Below are 21,522 nucleotides of genomic sequence, written 5' to 3'. Positions count from 1 at the left end.
TTCAGCACCACCACAAAACTGCCACTGCACAGCGGCAGGACGGTGGCAGAAGCCCTGCCGGCTCACAGCTCTTCAGAAGAGACTCAGAAATCAGACAGACGGAGTCCATTTGAGTTTAACATGAGGCAGCAGAACCTCCAAGCACCACCAACTCCACCTCTCCGACTCAGTCCTACTTGACAAGACGCCGCTGCGTTGACCATCTCTACAAGCTATCTGAGCATCGTTGACGCATCATGGTGAGGGGTAAAGCCAAACTAAACTGGCGATCGATAATCATGCCAGTGAGGCAGAACCCCTGTTCATATCGATCTAAAAGTAGAAAGGACCTGACAAGTTTCCAAAAGCCTGAGACACGCCTGGATCACCCTATTATTAGTCATTCAGAAACAGCAGGGCCGGATCGGCCCCCTAGATAACCCCGGCAACGGCCGTCTCACACTGCACTCATTACGCATTCAGCACCGCACTTCAACAAGATTCTGCATCAGTCCCGTTCTCCTTCCCGGCAGCCTAAACCAGACCAGTCAGAGTGGATGAAAATGGCGTTAGATCAGTTCGTCAAACAGTCAATAATAATCCAGACTTAAGCGTGGGGCTGAGTACTCCTGTGCAACAAGGGAAGAAAAACATGGATTCCACCAAATTAAGGCATGTTAAGAAACACACCAGAGCCAAGAGGCTGAGGCAAGTGGATCAGGCAGGCTTAGTCATGTCTGTCTGGTTACGGACACACCCAAATAAATGGTTTTCCAGGATCCTATAGGTGGAAACGGCAAGCTGTTAATGTGATGTGACTGAATCATAAGAAGGAAAATAGATCATATTCAGACTGCAAGCCCGGGAGGCTGCTGGAACACTCTTAAAAGACGGTGAACATTTAGGGGAACAAAATAAACCCATAAATTCGTAAATTCCACACCCCTACAATTTGGTAAAGACTTTACCACAGGGACTTAATGAAAAAAATGTAGCAAAGTCATCCCAGCAAGAGAAAAAATGGTTCCCCTTTTTACCCAGAAGAGCCTATAGCAACAATTCAAGGAAATCAATCACGAGAACATGCACAAAAAAATAAAAAAAGAGACAGTACTAGGGTGAATGTTCTGGCAATAATGAGACTTCGGGGAAAAGGAGGGGTTGTGGAGTAAAGAGAAAGAAGAGACGAGCAGCGAAAGACTCATTCATGTCTTCAAGTATGTCAGTTTTATAGCCCCTTGTGCCACAGGAAAAGCATTCCAGTCTGAAAAGCCCCCTTAAGTTCCTTTACAATTATGAGGTAGGCAGTGATCACTGATCCTTGATCAGAGCCTAAACCCATGTATAAATGAGGCCAAACATGCTCACCAACTTGTCACTGATATCTAGCACTCTAAAAGGCACTGTTTTCAAATTGGTGCCAACTCGAATCCTGCGAGAACTTTCTCTCTGCTGATTGGTCAGATGCCACGGTTCATTTCAAGCAGATGACAATGAAATTCACCCACAATTCATTGTTCTCAAATTGTGTGATAGAGTCTGGTCCCGTTTTTGGTTCAGTACGTGTTCTCACATGGTCGCACCAGAGTACAATTTGATTCAAACTGAGACCACCACTTTTTGTGGGTCTCCGTGTGGTGGTTTTGATGCACATCTGATTATGATTACTGTGTTCACACTGGACGGAACGAACCGCACCAAGGGGGAAACCAAGTTGAGGTCTCTGGGAAAGGCGGTTAAAGTGAGGAGGAGAAGAGCCCTTCAGCCAAACAAGCTTTGTGGCAAGATTTCTAAGTGTGTCGGATCGCCACGGCAATTTTCAGATGCCATCAGCTGATACGTTGAATGTACACCCAGCGGGTCATTTTTTTTATTTCCGAACAAGCAGCAATTACAGAGGATTTGGAGAATACACGGAACGGATTAGGAGATAAGGAGAGGGGGAGAAATATACTCTCAAATCCCCTCGGCGGTTGAGAAATGAAATAATCTCACTTAACATAAGAGCCACTAATGACCCAAACAAGCGAGTGATTCACTGCAACGCCCGAACATTTCCTCAAATTAGGCAGCAGTCCCAGTCAGCCCAACTCTCTTAGAAATGAAATGTCACACTTTTATTCTCCAGTTGAGTCGCTGAGATAAATCAGCAGCACAAGCACACTGAAGTCCCACCTGCTGGTGAAAACTGTTAGTACAGACCGTACATCAAAAGTAACAACTCCAGATTTCTACTTGCAATTGGACAGATGTACATTGCGGGGACCTATACTCAGCAGTAGATTTACTATGAGGCGTTGTAAACACAAAAAACAGCCACACTAATGAGAGAAAATAAACCCCCTGGGAACACAGCTCACTAATGGTTATCGGGGGAAGAGAAGTAAAGCTTGTATTATTAATGAACATATCTGTGGTTTTAGGGTTTAATAAGGGTCTACTGCTTCAGTAAATGCCTCACTCACTTATTTACTCTGGTAAACAAACCAAAAAAAAAAAAAAAAAGTTTAAGCCACTAGTTTAAGACTACATCTCTACTCTGGGGAAAATAAACGTGCATAAGACTCGATGCAGAAAAAAAAAAGTTATGATGTCATATGCTGTCATTTACAATGTTTGTGATAATGACTATTAGTCATAATTAAAAGACACCATGATTAAACCCTGCCCTCAGTAAAAGTCAGCTTTATTGTCAATTCTGCCACATGTACAGGACATACAGAGAATTGAAATTGCGTTACTCTCAGACCTATGGTGCATACAAGAATAGATCTGTATAGATCTGTTGATCAGACCCGGCGATGTTACGCGCTGGTGGCGCATGGGCTGTGCATCCCATAATGCAGTGCGTACTTTGCTGACAAACAGAGCACCCTACACACAGTTCAGAGAGCGCTTTGGTCACTATGAGGCAAGAAAAAAAAGAATTCAGTTCTGGTTCACAACCCATTTGCCATCGACGTGTGAACTGCTCTCATTGCAGATTCAGCTGCATTTTAAAGATTGCGTTTGGCACGGCAATTAATGCGCTGCATTATGGGATATGTATTTTGTACATTGTTGGCAGTTCGTGTCATCGGGACATAATCGTGGATCTTTATGCGGCAATCTTGCAAGATGCTACCAGTGCAACATATCAGTCTGTCAAATTAATCCCTCACTCACTCATTCCTAAGGACTGTCGTGGCTGCCAGAGCCCGTCCTGGAAAACTGGGTGCAGGGCAAAGACGGACCTAGGGCGGGGCCAGGCTACTGCAGATCACACTCTCACACCCATACAGGTGAACATTTTAAAGTCCCTGAATCACCAAACGCACCTGTATTGCAAACTCCATACACACAAGGATTCAAATTCACAACCTTGGAAGAGACACCTTACAACTACACTCAAAAGATTTTTCAACATAAGTTTGAAAAGAGAGAAAAATGCCTTTAAAGTTATTTTATTTTTGCTTGGATCGAAAAATTAATTAAATATGTAAAAATCCTAACATTCATAGCAACAATAAAATTGTAAAACAAGTGAATACACTACAGTTCAGAGAGTGTTATTAGGCATTGGAAAATAAACAAGGTGGGAGGAATGGAGAGTGAGCGAGAGAAGACAGGCAAGGGGACAGGGGAAAAAAATGAATTCCCCTCACATGACAGGCTCTGCTGGGAGTGGGTTTGGCTCAGCTCACTCCACCATGGCTGAAACTTCAGCAGGTTCTGGATTGACTCATCCTCAAACAGATCAGATCTACAGAAAATAACACAACACTGCATTACTGTACATCTACCAGGAATCACGTTAAAAAAACCTGGTATTTTCAGCCCTCAAAATTCTACACACAATGCCCCATAATGAAAAAGTGAAAAAGGTTAGCTGGAAACTGCACGTTTTCTTTTCTGGTCAGTTTCTCAAATCCTTCTTTGCAGGGCCAGTCAAAACACGAACAGTCAACCCTGTCTGAATCCCAGAGCACCGTGATGCAGGTAATAATCAAGGACGTCTCTGTACATTGGTGCATTTATCCTTCCTCAACCCGAGCGGCTTCAGTCTTCCCACTCTACCATGCTGCCGAAATGGTTGTCCTTCAGGAAGGTTCCTTGTGTCTTTTCAAATCATATCTGAATTAACCACAGTGTACTCCAGTCAAGTTGGAAAAAACAAAGATGAACGGTGCAAACTGGAAGCACCTTAGCTCACTTTTAGTGTCAAGTTTCTGAATATGTTTTTTTTATATATATATAATTATTAAATTTGTCATTGTGTGCAAGCAATTTTGAGTTAAACAAAAAGGAAGTCCATGGAGGAATAAGGCTGTTAACATAAAATGTGCAGAAACATACAGGTAGTGGTCTTGGCTGAATGCACTGGTCTCGGAAGCCAACCGGTTCTCTCTCCTCATCGGCAACGTGGCGCGATCCGGGTCTTTGAGGTCAATAACATCGTTCAGCTCCTCCTGATTGAAAGACCAAAACACTTGTTCTAATATTCATCCAGTGGCCCGTTTTCGTCAGCCAATTTACAAACTGCTGAGAGGGCCATTTGCAAGAGACTCTGCAGACGGGACATTTCCCTCCAGTGCTTGGAGCTGCTGAAGTAGAAAATGAACTGGTATCACACGTTGTATGTGTCGAGGCGTGTGTGTGCACCTTTAAACTGTGTGGTGCAGTTTGTAGTTGTAGTATGTTGATCTGTTTGTCTGTATCCGCACAGGTGCCGCCAACACGACACATACACTGACCGCGTGTCACACACTGCCGACATGAACTTAGGGTTCCCAAATAAATATGACACTGTGAATTACAGTAAAGATTCATTTATTAACTATTATTAATCTATCCTGAAAAACAGTGAAGCGCCCACTGCTTCAGCTTTATTATTAATCCACAGTTTCACCTAAATATGCATACGCGGCATTCACGTTTTCACCATGGCTCTTCTGGTCCGGTGACAAAGTTCCCCTATAGAAATGCGTGCCCTGGGAGTACGGGGCCTTAATAGGCTTTTTTCATCACAACAACTGGTATTTGTGTGGCTTACTTTGGTGGAAGCGCCAATGAAGGCTGGACAGTTACGTTCCAGCATCACAGCCTTGCTTTTCTGCACCACATTCATTAGTGCAGTAAATACACAAATACTAAATGGTTTACTGACTAGGTAAACTTCAGGCTTACCTGCAGTCTGCAGAAAACTCCGGATCTTGCGTTTCCAAAGCCGTACTTCTGCAACCCTTTCAGCTCCTCTTCAGAGCTTTCAACATAAACGTGCTGTTCCAGCTGCCAGTCAAACTCCTCATCCTCTACCTCATCGCCTGCTGTCTGACCAGACGCCTCTATCAAACAGATTCAGGAAAGGAATTGAAATAGCCTGAACAATTCCAACTCATAACCTATAATGTAATGAAACACATAGTCTGATCTATGCAGATCTAATGGTGACAGTTCAGAAAGTATTCACAATGCATCACGTTGTGCACATTGTATGTTACAGCTTATTCCAAAATACATTACATTTTCCACAAAATTCTACAAACAACACCCCATAATGACAATGTGGGGAAAAAAATTGACTTGAGGTTTTGGAAAATTTATTAAAAATAAAAAAACTGAAAATCACAGGAAGCTCAAAATTGAGCTCAGGTACGTCCTGTTCCCCCCGATCATCATTGAGATGTTTCTGCAGCTTAATTGGAGTCAAGCTGTGGAAGAAAAAGTTTATTGGACCTGATTTGGAAAGACACACCCCCGTCTGTATAAGGTCCCACAGTGGACAGTTCATGTCAGAGCACCAACCAACTACGTAGTCAAAGGATATGTCTGTAGACCTCCAATAAGGGATTATCTCAAGGCACAAATTTCTTCTGCTTTGAAGGTCTCTATGAGCACAGTGGCCTCGATAATCCTGAATTTTTGAATGAAGTTCAAAACCACCAGGACTCTTCCCAGACCTTACTGGCCACCTAAACTAAGTGATCAGGGGAGAAGGCCCTTAGTCATGGATGTGACCAAGAACCCGATGATCACTCTGTCAGAGCTCCAGAGGTCTTTTGTGGACAGAGGAGAACCTTCTAAAAGGACAACCATCTCTGCAGCAAGCTGACATGGTAGAGTGGTTGAATGAATGCCACTCCTTGGTAAAAGGCACAAGGCAGGGTGGTAGTAGGGGTGGTAGTAGCCTAGTGGGTAACACACTTGCCTATGAACCAGAAGACCCAGGTTAAAATCCCACTTACTACCATTGTGTCCCTGAGCAAGACACTTAACCCTAAGTTGCTCTAGGGGGACTGTCCCTGTAACTACTGATTGTAAGTCGCTCTGGATAAGAGCATCTGATAAATGCCGTAAATGTAAATGTAAATGGTAGTAGCCTAGTGGGTAACACACTCGCCTATGAACCAGAAGACCCAGGTTAAAATCCCACTTACTACCATTGTGTCCTTGAGCAAGACACTTAACCCTAAATTGCTCCGGGGGGGGGTGGGGGGGGGGGGGGGGGGGGGGGGGGCTGTCCCTGAAACTACTGATTGCAAGACACTCTGGATAAGGGCGTCTGGTAAATGCTGTAAATGTAAATGTAGAGTTTGTCAAAAGGCAGATGACGAAGTTTCAGACGAAGTCTCAAAAAGATTAAACTCTTGTGTGAACGCCAGCAGTCACATTCAGAGAAAACCAGGAACCGCTCAGCCAGGCCAATACCATCCCTACAGTAAAGAATGGCGGTGGCAGCATCATGCAGTGGGGATTTTGGGAGCTGCAGGAACTGGGAGACTTGTCAGAAAACAGGGAAAGAGGACTGCAGCAATGTCCAGACACATCCTGGATGAAAACCTGCTCCAGAGCGCGCTTGAACTGGAGTTCTGTTCATTTTTCAGCATCTTGATTGAGTTTGAGAGGTGCTGCTAAGAGGAGTGGGTGAAACTGGCCAATCATAGGTGTGCCAAGCTTGTGGCATCATATTTAAAAGGACGTGAGGCTGTACTTGCTGCCAAAGGTGTATCAACAAAAGTATTGAGCAAAGGCTGTGAATTCTTTTGTATATAAGATTTCTTTTTTTATAATAGCATTTAATCAATTTACGATTAAGGCTGTAACATAAAATGTGAAAAGATGCAGTGTACATAACACATCATGAGAGAACTGAGAACTGCTCTCACTTACCTGCCTCCTCTACCAGTGGTTTGGCAGATCTTGATCCTTTGGGAGCTAAGAGGCTTGTAAGCATCTGGAGCCCCTCAAAGTGCTGACCAGTGATTTCCTTAGCAACACGGAGCGTGAAAATTCCTGAAATATAGGAACAAACACATCTTCTGCTGTCTCTCAATATGCTGTCTCTTACAATACAACTGAAGTAATTGCCTTTAAGTCTGAATTTAATGTATGATATGGCGACATTTGACTACAACTCATACTTCAAGTATTCTTCAAGTGACAAGCATTGATTATCTTTCTACCCAAGTAATTGGTCATTAGCAGCACTGGAGAGGAACAATAACGAGTGGTCAGAACTATGAACAAGTGTGACATGTATGTAGTACTTGTGTTTTACTACTGGGTACTTCAATCTAAATTTATGACAAAAGCCATACAAGCAGTTTTAAAACTTGCAGGGATGATGCACGGGACAGAAAACTAGTCTCACTTGTTAAAACCAACTTCCACAATAAAATTCTGTGAACTGTACAAGCCTTCAGACAAAACTATTGCACCAAATAGTTCAGTGTATAACGGGTGTCAAAACTGTGCCGCTCTTCAATAAAATAATGTTTTCACCAATATGTGCAAGTAAAATGACCGAGATGTTGTGAAGCACAGGAATTTACTATTAAATATAACATATATAAACTGAACTTTAACTGTCTGGATTACAATAATTTGATTTGAATTTCATTGAAAAAGTAAAAGTTTTACATCTCGAGAGTTAACAGTGTTTCAGATGTCTGCAAAAGTTCCACATTATCTGAGTCTAACCTAATGTCCTCATGCAATTTAAATAGCTACTACAAAGGTTAACTCTGCATTAACAGCCCAACCTGTTCATGCAGAGAAGTTGGCCTATCAGGTAATGAAACCGACCCATTATCAGAAGGTCGCCGGTTCGAATCCCAAGCCGCCACTGAGCAAAGCACCATCCCCACACACTGCTCCCTGGGTGCCTTTCATGGCTGCCCACTGCTCAATAAGGGTGAGGGTTAAATACAGAGGACATATTTTGATGTGTCACCATGTGCTGTGCTGCAGTGTTTCACAATGACAATCACATCACTTTACTTCACACTAAAAAATTATTATGCCATTAACGGCCTTGGCCTGGTTCCCTGAAAAAGACATCTTAAACGATCTGTAATTACCGGGTGTAAACGCACACAGTGATTAGTGGACTTATTACCAGCTGCTACTGAATCATTTACAAGCTGAGCGGCAGCCAGCAGGGCAAGAGTGTCAGGTTAAAAGAGCCACGTGTCTCATAATTAAAGACTTGTTAGTTCAGTAAATAATTAAAGACCTGCCAACAGATGTTTTGGATATTAGTCAAATGCCCATTTGTTACTTTTATTATTTCCCTAGCATTCATTTGGCATAAATGTCACCAGAAAGGGATGGAAACAAACAAAAGAATAAGAATCAGATAGCGCATCACATCACAAGGCACAGAAGAGAGGGAGTAAAGTGGGTCTTGACAGCAGTGACTGGTCAAATGGCCTATTAAACCTCCAATTTCACCATCAACTTTGGTTTAAGAGAGTATGAAGACACCAGGATCAATCAATTGTAGGCCACAGATGCAGAGCCTTCCCATTAAGGAGCTACAGTGGTATATTGGTTATAAAGTAGAGGTGTGGGCCTTCACCGGTCTCATGATTCAATTCAGTTTATCAATGAATCACGATGCAGACAATAAATGTTTCATTACGTCACAGTATTTGATACATCATTTTTTTTTTAAATTTCGGTATATAATATTTATGCCATGATCAGAATATTTTATCCTTATAGTGCCATGAAATAAAATGGTCAGCCAAGAAAAACTAATAACCAAACATAAAAGGTATGTTTACCTTTATCAATGTCAAAGGAGGCCTTTTCTCTCCCATCTTCAACTATTCGTCCAGGTAAGGACAACCTTTACAGAAAATTTTAAAACTGAGTCTAGATTCCGGCACATGAAAACGCTAACCTTCACATTGTTCACAAGAACATTCAATATTTAAAAATATTTCCCAGAGTTGCTCTCAAAATACTAGAGGTTTACCACGGAAATGCACATCAAGAAATCGCTAAATTCCTACTAAAAACTAGTATATTAAAGATGTAAAGAACATTAGAACATGTGTCACCTTAGAAAGTAGGGTTTTGCGTAAAACTTGAAATCCTCTCCATCAATGTAGATGTCAAACTCTGAGGTCCTGGCGTACGGGACACGGATGGTCAGCACAAGGAAGTCGGGGTCCTGAATGAGCTCAAACACCGGTGTGATCATGGTGAAAGACAAGAACCTGACAAAAAAAAATAGAATCTTTAAAAATATTTTACTTTTTAAAAAAAAGTGACTAACCTTTTAATCACCCGTTTATATTATATAATCATGAAATAAGGTTTGCTGACACAATAACAGGAATCTTTTTTTTATTCATCTCGTGTGAATGAATCTTAAAGCTTTTATTTTTATGTGTTAAATTATGCAAAATCAATGGTAACAGTGATATTCGTTTTTGAGCACATGTTCTGTACTGACGACTCCACCTCGTGGACGGGCAATGAAATAATAGAACACCAAAGGCAGTCGCCACTGTGAAGTTTATCTAAAAGTTAGGCAGGTATAAAACAGGAACAGGACAAACGTGGCTGTTAGAAACGTTCCACCCCAAGTATAACTTATTAACCCGCAAAAAAAAAGATGACAGTAACAAGACACGTCTTCGGTGTCTTTCATTTGTGTGTATTCATCCAAAAAGCTGGTAAACTCACGACAACCTGCATGTACCTGCCTCGATGCGGGAAAAACAGCCAGGAGATAAAGCGCCGCTGAGCGAAACCTACTGAACACCTATTAGCATGATGCTAAGACAAGCTACACTGACACGCGTGGGCTTCCGTACGTCCACGGAGTCGGTAGGACACTCGCTGTGTAAAAACGTGAGACGTCTCCGGTACAAACTTCAGACGACTCTCGTCCGCAGCGGCGCTCTCAGCAGCGAAAACAGTAAAGAATGTGAACTGGCGACCATGCCATGCCGCCGCCACCACGACACAGCAGCCTTCACCCTTTACCGTAATCGCCTGAGAGCTGCGCCGCGGGGTCTTCACTGCGCATGCGCGGCGTAGGAACAGGCGTTTCGGTGGGAATGCTGAGCCGAGCGGGATATAGGGAATGGTGGAGAGCGCTCACGCTGTGAATTTACTCGCGTCCCCACGGACAGGGGTGATGCACGCAAAAAAATACGCCAAATACAGTCATGTATCGATCGATAAAGTTCCGTTGACAGCTCCACTTTATTATTCAGTAATAACATGTTACGAACGTAGAAAATAAATGTAGTGTTCGGTCTATTTTATGTGACATTTCACGTGAAGTTATATGATTCGTATAGTTTATTTAATTTTAAGGTAATTGTTTTGAATACATTTTTTTAATTGATTTGATAAGAACACTTATTTATTATACCTATTAATAGTACTTTATTCCTTCATATTTGTGACCGCACATATTTAAGCTTCATGCACAACTGCTTATTACCAGGTGGCAATAGTGCACGATGGGCGTTTTTCCTGAATACTACCTGTGTAATTAGAAATGGTAATTAGGTGTGCCCTCTCTTCATTATTGCAAGTCTGTATCGACCTCCTTTCTGACTTTTTTGTGCCTTTGTTTTGTGTTATTCCGTCCATCAAGCCAAGATTTTTTTTCCACAATGTCTGTGCCTCTTCCCGTTTGGCATTATGGTAACTGGATACATTTGCCATAAAGTCATAATCATAGACAGAGAACTGTCACTTCCAATGTGAATAAAACCTATACGTATACATATACATGTAAAATAAGGAAAAAGGGCTTGGAAGCCCCAAGAATCATAGATGCCACATGATAATTTAACTGGACACAGAGTGGTTTGAGATGCTGGTTTTGAAATCAGGGGTGGTGTCCACCACCACAACTTTTTTTCATAGTCAGTACTGAGAATTCACTGACATGGACAGTCTCACTCTAGGTCACCTAAAGACGTCAAGCACGAGTTACAGTTTAGAAATACATCTCATGCTGAAGAATACATCACACTGCAGGTGAATTCCTTCATATTATAAAATTACTAGTCTTTTCCATTCACTGGGACTGGAACCCTATTAAACAAAACTAGTCACTGTGGCATTTTGACAAATTCTGATACAAAAGAGTTTTTGTAAGTAGTAATAGTTCAAATCATAGATAACACATATAGACAAATAATGTATAAATGCTCCTTACATGCCATGATTTATATACCAGCGTTAATTGCATGTTTGCTAAAGTGTTCATAAATTTTCAAATGCAGGAGCCATTAAAATCCATTCCTGTCACACACCCATGAATTGCACATTAAAATACGAATAATACATTTACCAGCAAGAGGGAAAGGGAAGGTTTACAAGACAGTGGTGAGACCAGCAATGTTATATGGGTTCCATTATAAAAAAAACAGGAGGCAGGGTTGGGGGTAGAGTTAAAGATGCAGAGATTTGAATTGAAGAGTGACAAAGATGCACAGGAATGGGAATGAGTAGACACTAGATAGTGTTGGTTTGGACATGTACTGAGGAGTACAGGGAGTGCAGAATTATTAGGCAAATGAGTATTTTGTCCACATCATCCTCTTCATGCATGTTGTCTTACTCCAAGCTGTATAGGCTCGAAAGCCTACTACCAATTAAGCATATTAGGTGATGTGCATCTCTGTAATGAGAAGGGGTGTGGTCTAATGACATCAACACCCTATATCAGGTGTGCATAATTATTAGGCAACTTCCTTTCCTTTGGCAAAATGGGTCAAAAGAAGGACTTGACAGGCTCAGAAAAGTAAAAAATATTGAGATATCTTGCAGAGGGATTCAGCACTCTTAAAATTGCAAAGCTTCTGAAGCGTGATCATCGAACAATCAAGCGTTTCATTCAAAATAGTCAACAGGGTCGCAAGAAGCGTGTGGAAAAACCAAGGCGCAAAATAACTGCCCATGAACTGAGAAAAGTCAAGCGTGCAGCTGCCAAGATGCCACTTGCCACCAGTTTGGCCATATTTCAGAGCTGCAACATCACTGGAGTGCCCAAAAGCACAAGGTGTGCAATACTCAGAGACATGGCCAAGGTAAGAAAGGCTGAAAGACGACCACCACTGAACAAGACACACAAGCTGAAACGTCAAGACTGGGCCAAGAAATATCTCAAGACTGATTTTTTTTAAGGTTTTATGTACTGATGAAATGAGAGTGAGTCTTGATGGGCCAGATGGATGGGCCCGTGGCTGGATTGGTAAAGGGCAGAGAGCTCCAGTCCGACTCAGACGCCAGCAAGGTGGAGGTGGAGTACTGGTTTGGGCTGGTATCATCAAAGATGAGCCTGTGGGGCCTTTTCAGGTTGAGGATGGAGTCAAGCTCAACTCCCAGTCCTACTGCCAGTTTCTGGAAGACACCTTCTTCAAGCAGTGGTACAGGAAGAAGTCTGCATCCTTCAAGAAAAAAATGATTTTCATGCAGGACAATGCTCCACCACACGCGTCGAAGTACTCCACAGCGTGGCTGGCAAGAAAGGTTATAAAAGAAGACAAACTAATGACATGGCCTCCTTGTTCACCTGATCTGAACCCCATTGAGAACCTGTGGTCCATCATCAAATGTGAGATTTACAAGGAGGGAAAACAGTACACCTCTCTGAACAGTGTCTGGGAGGCTGTGGTTGCTGCTGCACGCAATGTTGATGGTGAACAGATCAAAACACTGACAGAATCCATGGATGGCAGGCTTTTGAGTGTCCTTGCAAAGAAAGGTGGCTATATTGGTCGCTGATTTGTTTTGTTTTTGAATGTCAGAAATGTATATTTGTGAATGTGGAGATGTTATATTGGTATCACTGGTAAAAATAAATAATTGAAATGGGTATATATTTGTTTTTTGTTAAGTTGCCTAATAATTACGCACAGAAATAGTCACCTGCACACACAGATATCCCCCTAAAATAGCTAAAAATAAAAAACAAACTAAAAACTACTTCCAAAAACATTCAGCTTTGATATTAATGAGTTTTTTTGGGTTCATTGAGAACATGGTTGTTGTTCAATAATAAAATTATTCCTCAAAAATACAACTTGCCTAATAATTCTGCACTCCCTGTAGGGTGTTGAGGATGAAACAGAAAAGAGGAATGACCTTATAGGAAATTTAGGGAAGTGGTGAGAAGACATGCAGGTGGTTGATATAGAAGAGGAAGATACAGAGGATAGGAGGAAATATGAAACACCTCCTAGGTCATATATCAAGAAAAGCTTGCACATACACCACTTTTGATCACAAATCTACATAAAAAGCTCACACATACACCACTTTTCCTCACAAGTCTACATAAAAAGCTCACACATTGGATGTTTCTACGACATCATTTAATATAGATCTATTATAATGGCCCAGCATTATGAAGCACTGATAATGCACAAACTACAGATCCCATAATGCAATGCTTCTGGGGCAGTGGTGGCCTAGTGGTTAAGGAAGCGGCCCCGTAATCATAAGGTTGCCGGTTCGAATCCCGATCCACCAAGGTGCCACTGAGGTGCCACTGAGCAAAGCACCGTCCCCACACACTGCTCCCCAGGAGCCTGTCATGGCTGCCCACTGCTCACTCAGGGTGATGGGTTAAATGCAGAGGACAAATTTCACTAGGTGCACCGTGTGCTGTGCTGCTGTGTATCACAAGTGACAATCACTTCACTTTCACTTTACTTTCAACCTTCGTGTTTTCGGGACCACTTCTTTAACTGCTAGGCCACCACTGCCCCGAAAGAGACCTTCTTTTCTTTCACATAAGGCCATAAATGTTCTGGCAAACTGGACTATTGCAGGTCAGTAGTTGCATGCTGTAATTCAATTGGTGAGTAAAAGTACAGTAACAAATTACATTTAACACTGGATGTAGATGTACTATATAACAATGCAATATATACATTTTTTGTATTGTCTCAAGTTATTTCTCAAGTTTTACGATGGAGGAAAACTTATTGTCATGATCCGAAAGGGGTTACTCTGTTGTCCTGTGTTTCACTGTTGTCCTGTGTAATGTTCCCTAATCGTTTTCACCTGTGTCAAATGTATAAAGCTGCCCTGTTCGTTTCTGTTCGCCATCAGGTCTTTGAAGTTATGTTCCATGTTCACCAGCGTCTCGGATGTCTCCCCTGTCCTGTGCCTCACCATTAAACCCCGGTTTTTGTGATGTCATTCGATTGCGTCCTTCCTTCCTTGTCTTCTCGTCACCTCCTTCTCATCGTCTCCATGCACCTGCTTTGTCATGCCAGCATGGTTGTGAACTTATAACTTAATGTGTTACTTTTTCAAAGTGAGGGCCTGAGAAATTCATCACACAACCATAGCAACACAAATCTATTAGGACACTAACCTATTCGTATGTGTTTTTGACGACAAACAAACATTCAAAATTTCAGCCCATTCACAGTGTGTCACAGTTCAGCTCCTGGGGAGCAAGTGGGAGGACTTTATCTTGCAATAGCTGTACTTAAACGTCATAGGCTGAAGAGAAGTCAATTGGAAGTAGTCAGTTCCAGAAAAATGTAGGCTGTCAGAAGCTGCAGTGTGAGGGTTGTCAAGGGCAGAACAGGGTTGTGAGGCCATCAAAGTCAGACAGGAACACACAGGGGTAATCCAGAGGAGTAATCCAAAACAGGCAGTCAGCATGAGGCTTGGTCGGATCAAAAAATGGCACACAGCAAATGTGAAACAAGATTTACTAATGAGTTTGTGGGATACCATTGGGGTCGTTGCATTTTCATGCTCCCCGCTGACCATTGACCGTAGGCCACAGGGTTCACTCATTAATGGACACAGCGGGGCCCCAGTTTCTTGCCCTCTGAGGGCATTGAGTGGCCCCTGCTGGAAACCCAAAGCTGGTAGCCTGGATGGAAGATCTGTCTACGTTTTTTATGGACCAGGACAGTAGTGTTTCCTTGGGACAAGTGTAGCCCTGTGATAAAATCAAAGGAGACACGGGACCAGGGGCAATTGGGCAGATGTAGTGCAAGCAGGAGGCCCTGGGGCTGCCGGTTGTCAGTATTTTGGGTGGCGCATGTGGAGCAAGCAACCACATACTCAGTGACATCTCCTGGCTTCCAGAAGGTGCATTGGATTAGGTCTTGGGTTGAGAGGTGACCAGGGTGCCCGGCCAGGGAGTCGTGATGGCCCCACTGCAGGATGCGAGTGCAGAGGGCAGAGGGAACATTTTGTCTAGGGCCTGCCTGGTGTACATTTCCTGCAGGAGGGACCGTTGGACCAGGTCGAGGATGTAGGATGTCTTTGAGATTATTATGGGAACCTGGTCAGGAGAGTGTACTCAAGAGAGGTTGTAGTCAAAATGTGTGAAAAAGATGGCTGAGCAAGCCTGAAATTTGCGTTGCCCTGGAAACGTTGGAGTTGTTGAATGGCCCATCCAAAAACCCATTCAGTTACAGCTTTGGCCTTAGTGGGGTACATAGGAGAAAGGCTGATGATGTCATCTAAACAAATAAAAGCGTTGAGGAAGTTTGGCTTGGAAGGCCACAGTTGGACAGGCCGAAGGGCATGACCCGGTACTCATTGCTGTTGGGGTGTTTAGGCCGATTTTGCATTCATCGCCTTCTCGGATGCGGACAAGATGGTAAGTGTTGCAGAGATTTAGTTTTGTCAAAATCTTCAAAGATCGCAGATTTATCACTGCAACTTTCTGCAACCACTTACAGCACAGGTGTCTACATAGGTGCAGATGTCTTGGGCCATGGACAGCAACCAGAATGCCTGGCAAACGAACAACAGCTTCCGTTGGAGTCCTGGATGCCTGGAGAGGGCAAACAAGTGACCCCAGTGTAACACCTCAGTTCGACAAGTGCCAGGGACGTACAAGCATCCGGGCGGAATATGGGAAGGGCTGGTGTCTGTGTACTGTGCTTCCAGGGACCACTGGAGCCAACCCACGATACGGTCAGAAGGCAGGATGAGTGGTGGCTTGGTGAGGTGTAGGGGACATGTTGGTGGGAAAAGGCGTTGGCTTTCATGTTCTGACTACTGGGGCGAAATGAGAGGTGGAAGTTGAATAGTCCATCCACAGTACGGATGGTGTTTCTGTTCCAGATCACGTTGTGACAAGACAGCGCCAGCACCCACTTCGGACATGTCAACCTCAAGGATGAAGGGGTTAGAAGGATCCGGATGTTGCAGAATAGGTGTTCATGTGTGATGTTCTGGCATCTAGCTGGATCTACCGTTCTGAGCTCACTGGCATATTACGTTATTTTGTAAAGTAGAGGACATATTTCCTGGATATGTTAATTAGTTTTAGTCCAGCTACTGTTGCAGGGTGGAATTCCCTGTTGGCTTGTTCTTCCATGATTACTGCAGATCCTTAAATTACCATTATCTTGGCAACAGTTAATAGTAAAGTTATTATTCCTTCAATTACCCATACGGTGTCCACACAGAATGTTGGCTGCAGACCAACGTGGACACTGAGCTGGAAATTCACTGCTCTTCCGTACAGATAACCCAAACAACCCATCAGTTTTTGGCCTCCCCTAAGCAGCATCGGCCTCAGCTTTGGCCGTTGCTGAACCAACACACCCCCGGAGGGCGAGGGCAGCGAGACTCTTTCCCCCATCCAAAGGACATCCCCACTCCCCATCCAACTCCTCCATCAGCTTCATACCCCCAGCGTGGACAGGCGGGTCTGTTGACCAGTGCCTCCTGTGGCTGCAGAACCAGATAGCTGTTTGTTTATGCTGAACTATCCCCACCCCACATCCCTCATCGGTTGCTAGTGACTTTTTATGTTGTGTAGTGACCATGTGCTTATGTACCGAGGTGCTTTTTACCAGTTCCTACAATGTATATGGGCTGTTTTTTTATTCTCCTCTGCTCCTCCTCCTTTTTTCTATTCCTTTTTCTTTTCCTCCTGTGATTCAGTTTTGTCTGTTCTTTCCTTGTCCCCTATCTTCCTGACCTGTCTACCCCCATTCCCCTATGTGATGTTTGTGTATATTCACGGTCGGGTTGATGACCAGTTTTTTGCTGGTACTTGTGATTAGTGACATGGTGTATTGCAACTGCAATAAAGGGTACTCATCATCATCATAATTTTCATCATCATCACTCTAATGGGTCCAAGGATTGTAAACCATTTCCACTGATAAGAAAAAACACAGATGGCAGACACCATGGCACCAAGCCAGCATTCCTCTGTGCATCTCTTCAAACAGAAAGACTTTTGATTTGATACTGAAATTCTGGCCTTTTGGAAATGTACCTTTCCTCATTTATCTAATTATTGTGCTTTTTTTGATGTGTATAAAAATATTGATGGGTGTACAAAAAACACAAAATTGTGTATAATTTGTGTTTCTGTCCGCTGCAGCCCACTACACGTATTTCTGGTTGAGAACCAGAAGCAATGTAAATGCATGGTCAGCCATGCCGAGGAGACTGTACTACTTGCCTGACTAGAACACCAATGTCCTCAGAAAATTACAGAATTTCCCTAACTTAGCATTAAGTTTAGTTCACCGCCCCCAACAAGACCCCCTCCCTGATCACCACGGGGGGGTTCCACTGACGGACCGCCTTAACACAGCCCGCTGTGGTTTTCACCGTTTGGTGAAGGTGGCGGCGCAAGCAAAAGTGAAGGGACCTGACCTGAAATTCCCTCATTCAAACCCAACCGCACCACCGATGTTACAACAACAACAACATTTATTTCTTATATAACCCAAAATCACATAAAGTATGTCTCAATGGGCTTTGACACCCCCCACACTTGACCATTCTGCACACAAGGAAAAACTCCACACAAAAAAACTCTAGGAGAGAGAAAAATAAGAAAGGAAGAAACTTTGGGAAGGAGTGATACAGAGAGGGACCCCCTTCCAGGGTAGAATGAGCCTGCAAGTGGTGTCAGTGCAGGGCTGGTGATGGTTTGACCAATAAGAGAAAAAGTCCTACAGTTGCAGAGGTGGAGAAATCCATGGCCGTAGGCACTGGACAGTGAACAGCAGGCTTTAGTCCAGCAGAGTAGGCTTTAGTCCAGTGTCATGGTGTACACTACACGCCCACCATGATGCCACTGGTCCTTTAGTTGGTACGGTGGTGGTGGCTGTGGTGACCCTCTGGTTCATTTCATGCTAAGTCATTATTTAGCAGTAGGATTTATCTCGTGGTCTCTTCACTGGAGTCTGCCGGTGGTCTGCACGCTTGATTCCGTGTCTCAGAGAGAACAAACCGAAGGAGCGGCAGATGGTGGCATTGTACGACCGATACTGAAATATGTGGTTATGGTGGTATATTTGTGCAACAGTGGCCTGGTACCCTAACTAGGACAGCCTAACTAAGGTGAATTTAACACTGTCTGTGTTTGACTAGGTGACCGTGTAATTAAGTGGACTTGTAATTGACACTGTCTGGGACGTGCTATGAGTGCTATGAGGTCTAAATCCCCATTGACATACTTCATGAATGTTGTTGCTGTCTAGGTACATGCATATATTTTCGATATAAACAGAAGGTTGGATATCAGTCTGTAATTCGAAAGCTGACTGCGATCAAGATCAGGTTATTAATCAAAAATAAAGATAAAGTGATGTGATTGTCATTGTGATACACGGCAAAACAGCACACACAGTGAAATGTGTCCTCTGCATTTAACCATCACCCTTGGTGAGCAGTGGGCAGCTATGACAGGCGCCCGGGGAGCAGTGTGTGGGGACGGTGCTTTGCTCAGTGGCACCTCAGTGGCACCTTGGCGGATCAGGATTCAAACCGGCAACCTTCTGATTACGGGGCCGCTTCCTTAAGCGCTAGGCCACCATCATGGTGCTAAGCGATGATTTAATCATTTTAGGGATAGGATTCATAACATCAGGTATTACTTGTTTGCTGTTACTTGTAATTACTTGTAATGCTGTTCTTAGCGAGTCATCTCATATACCACAGTGGACTGTCTCCGTACAGGGGGGGTCCCCCGAGATAATTGTTCAGCACTCAGTTCTTGAGAAACTGGGAGTAAGGTCCAGGGGGTCTATCAATAATAATCAATTAAATGAACTTATGATTTTTATTTTGTGAGACTACAAAGGTTATGTTGGTATAGAGAATCTAAAAAGAGTTAAATCCATGTCTAAATCCATGGGTTTATGTGTAATACCGAGGTTATAATAATAAAGTACAGCACCGCCACCTCCTCTTCCAGTTAAGCGAGGTTGGTGTACATAGCTGTATCCAGGAGGAATAGACTCATTTAATGCTACAAATTTGTTTTGTTTTAACCAAGTTTCGGTCAGGCACAGTACATCAAACCCCTGATCTGTAATAATTTCATCAACGATGAGCGTTTTAGCTGTGAGAGATCTAACATTTAATAATCCTATTCTTATATCGGGGGTGCTGGTGGTACGATCAGTAGGAATAACAGTAACGGGTAATAAATGGCTGAAACAGACACCCCGCCCAGCCTGGGGAACAGACACAGCGCCAGTATATTATCAATCTTAATGTTTCTTGTAGAATCTCTTGTTTTAATAGAGCGAGGTAAAGACACAGTGGCAATATTGTACACGCTGGGTGGCGACTCTACGCAAATGGCAGACGCTCGGTTTAGCCGGTCTGTCTGCCGGTCTCAGCTTCGTTTTTTGATTCTAAGACTATGAGCCAGATTTTTAGATAACTGAGTGGCGCCCGCCCTAATATTATTTGACCTTGAATATTAATCAAAATGGTTTGTTGTCATACAATGTCATACAAAAAGAGTGGTGCTTACTGCTCATATTTGTACCAAAATTCAATGATATTTCTCATTGTTGCTGTGGTCTTCATTGTCGTTGTCTGTGTACTCTTAAACACATCCATTACCTTCAGTGTTATCTAGCCTTCCCTGCTCCAGTGCCAAGAGGGCTTTTGAAACCTTGATTGGCTGCATGGTAGCTTCTGGCAATCGATAAATCTCTCTAGGTCCTCTAATTGTATCATTCTTGAAGTTGAGTATCTGTGATGTTTTTGCAACTTGTTTGCGCAATTGTGCAGATCTTAAATTGTCTGGCTGCTTTTCACCACATACTTTTTGAGGCAGTCATGCCCTCTGCAGTAGCCCAGACACCTTGGAATGGCAAACAAATGCAGGTTCTGATCAAGAACTCCACACACATTTCTGTTCTCTACTAATAACTCCAGAGCCTTTCAGTCATCTGGAGTTTCTTTCTTGTTTCCTTTCTTTCTTGCCATCGAGTTCAATTTGTGTAAAGAGGTTCCTAAGCCTTTTTTTCATATTCAGACGACCCCAGTTCTTCATTGCTCTGAAGGTTTTCTCTCTCCAGAAAACGATTAAGCTCCATCTTCGAGACTTCACCTTGAAAAGTATTACTTTTGCCAGTCAAGATGTTGTTCTGTTCTGATGACTCTTGGCTTAACATCAACATGGCTGGTGCTGCACTTTGTTGTAGATGCTTGTTCAGCTTCTGAATGTCTTCTGTAAGGGGTAACCTGGGAGACCTGTACAGTGAGCAGAGGGAGACACATGCTCTGTCCCATTTTGTCCGATAAAGTGTTTGGAATGCCTCTGCAGATTCCCTCAGCTCTTTTTCTTCACTAATAATGGCATTACAACCAATAATTTCACTGACTTTTAGCAGTCTTCTCCAATCTTCAGGGCAAGGCTTGGAGTTTTGTAAAAGTTATTCTCTGTACAGTTGTGGCTAGGGCTGCAACACAGAATCGATTAAATCGATTACTAAAAGTGTTGGAGATGAATTTCGTTGTGATTCATTGTGTCGCAAGATGTGTAGACATTTGATCATTTAAAAAAATGTAGTTGAGTTTGGAGTGCAGCAAACACACTTGGTTTCTCTCGCGCACTGATGCTCGCAGAGTTCGGCGCCTCATAGACAGGGCGGAGCAAAAAAAAAAATACAAGTGGAGGTAGAAGGAAAGATACAAGGCCATAATTCACCTGCTCACTCAGTGTGTAGTGATTGTCACATGTGATACACAGCACACGGTGCACACAGTGAAATTTGTCCTCTGCATTTAACCCATCACCCTGAGTGAGCAGTGGGCAGACATTACCAGCGCCCGGGGAGCAGTGTGTGGGGACGGTGCTTTGCTCAGTGGCACCTCAGTGGTACCTTGGCGGATCGGGATTCGGCAACTTTCTGATTACGGGGGCGCTTCCTTAACCGCTAGGCCACCACTGCCCCACTCAGGGTGATGGGTTAAATGCAGAGGACAAATTTCACTGTGTGCATCGTGTGCTGTGCTGCTGTGTATCACATGTGACAATCACTTCACTTTACT

The 21,522-nt window shown here is 43.3% G+C and overlaps 1 protein-coding gene across 2 annotated transcripts in view; it reads right to left on the bottom strand.

Moving 5' to 3' along the window:
- The window catches only part of LOC114783673 (protein SHQ1 homolog), a 32,255-nt gene extending 22,022 nt beyond the window's left edge, over positions 1 to 10,233 (bottom strand). The window contains exons 1-7 of one of the 2 annotated variants that reach the window (XM_028969189.1): positions 9,953 to 10,233; positions 9,306 to 9,464; positions 9,027 to 9,091; positions 7,129 to 7,251; positions 5,146 to 5,303; positions 4,315 to 4,427; positions 3,624 to 3,721 (exon numbers count right to left, since the gene is read on the bottom strand). In XM_028969189.1, coding sequence (XP_028825022.1) covers positions 3,624 to 3,721; positions 4,315 to 4,427; positions 5,146 to 5,303; positions 7,129 to 7,251; positions 9,027 to 9,091; positions 9,306 to 9,448 — 700 coding nt within the window. In that variant the 5' untranslated portion in view covers positions 9,449 to 9,464; positions 9,953 to 10,233. The remainder of the gene's footprint in view (positions 1 to 3,623; positions 3,722 to 4,314; positions 4,428 to 5,145; positions 5,304 to 7,128; positions 7,252 to 9,026; positions 9,092 to 9,305; positions 9,465 to 9,952) is intronic. The other variant, XM_028969190.1, reaches the window with a different exon arrangement.
- Between the last annotated feature and the right edge of the window lie 11,289 nt (positions 10,234 to 21,522).

Source organism: Denticeps clupeoides, unplaced genomic scaffold (assembly GCF_900700375.1).
Source record: "Denticeps clupeoides unplaced genomic scaffold, fDenClu1.1, whole genome shotgun sequence".
Taxonomy (NCBI): Eukaryota; Metazoa; Chordata; class Actinopteri; order Clupeiformes; family Denticipitidae; genus Denticeps; species Denticeps clupeoides.
This window is presented reverse-complemented; position numbering and strand designations above follow the sequence as displayed.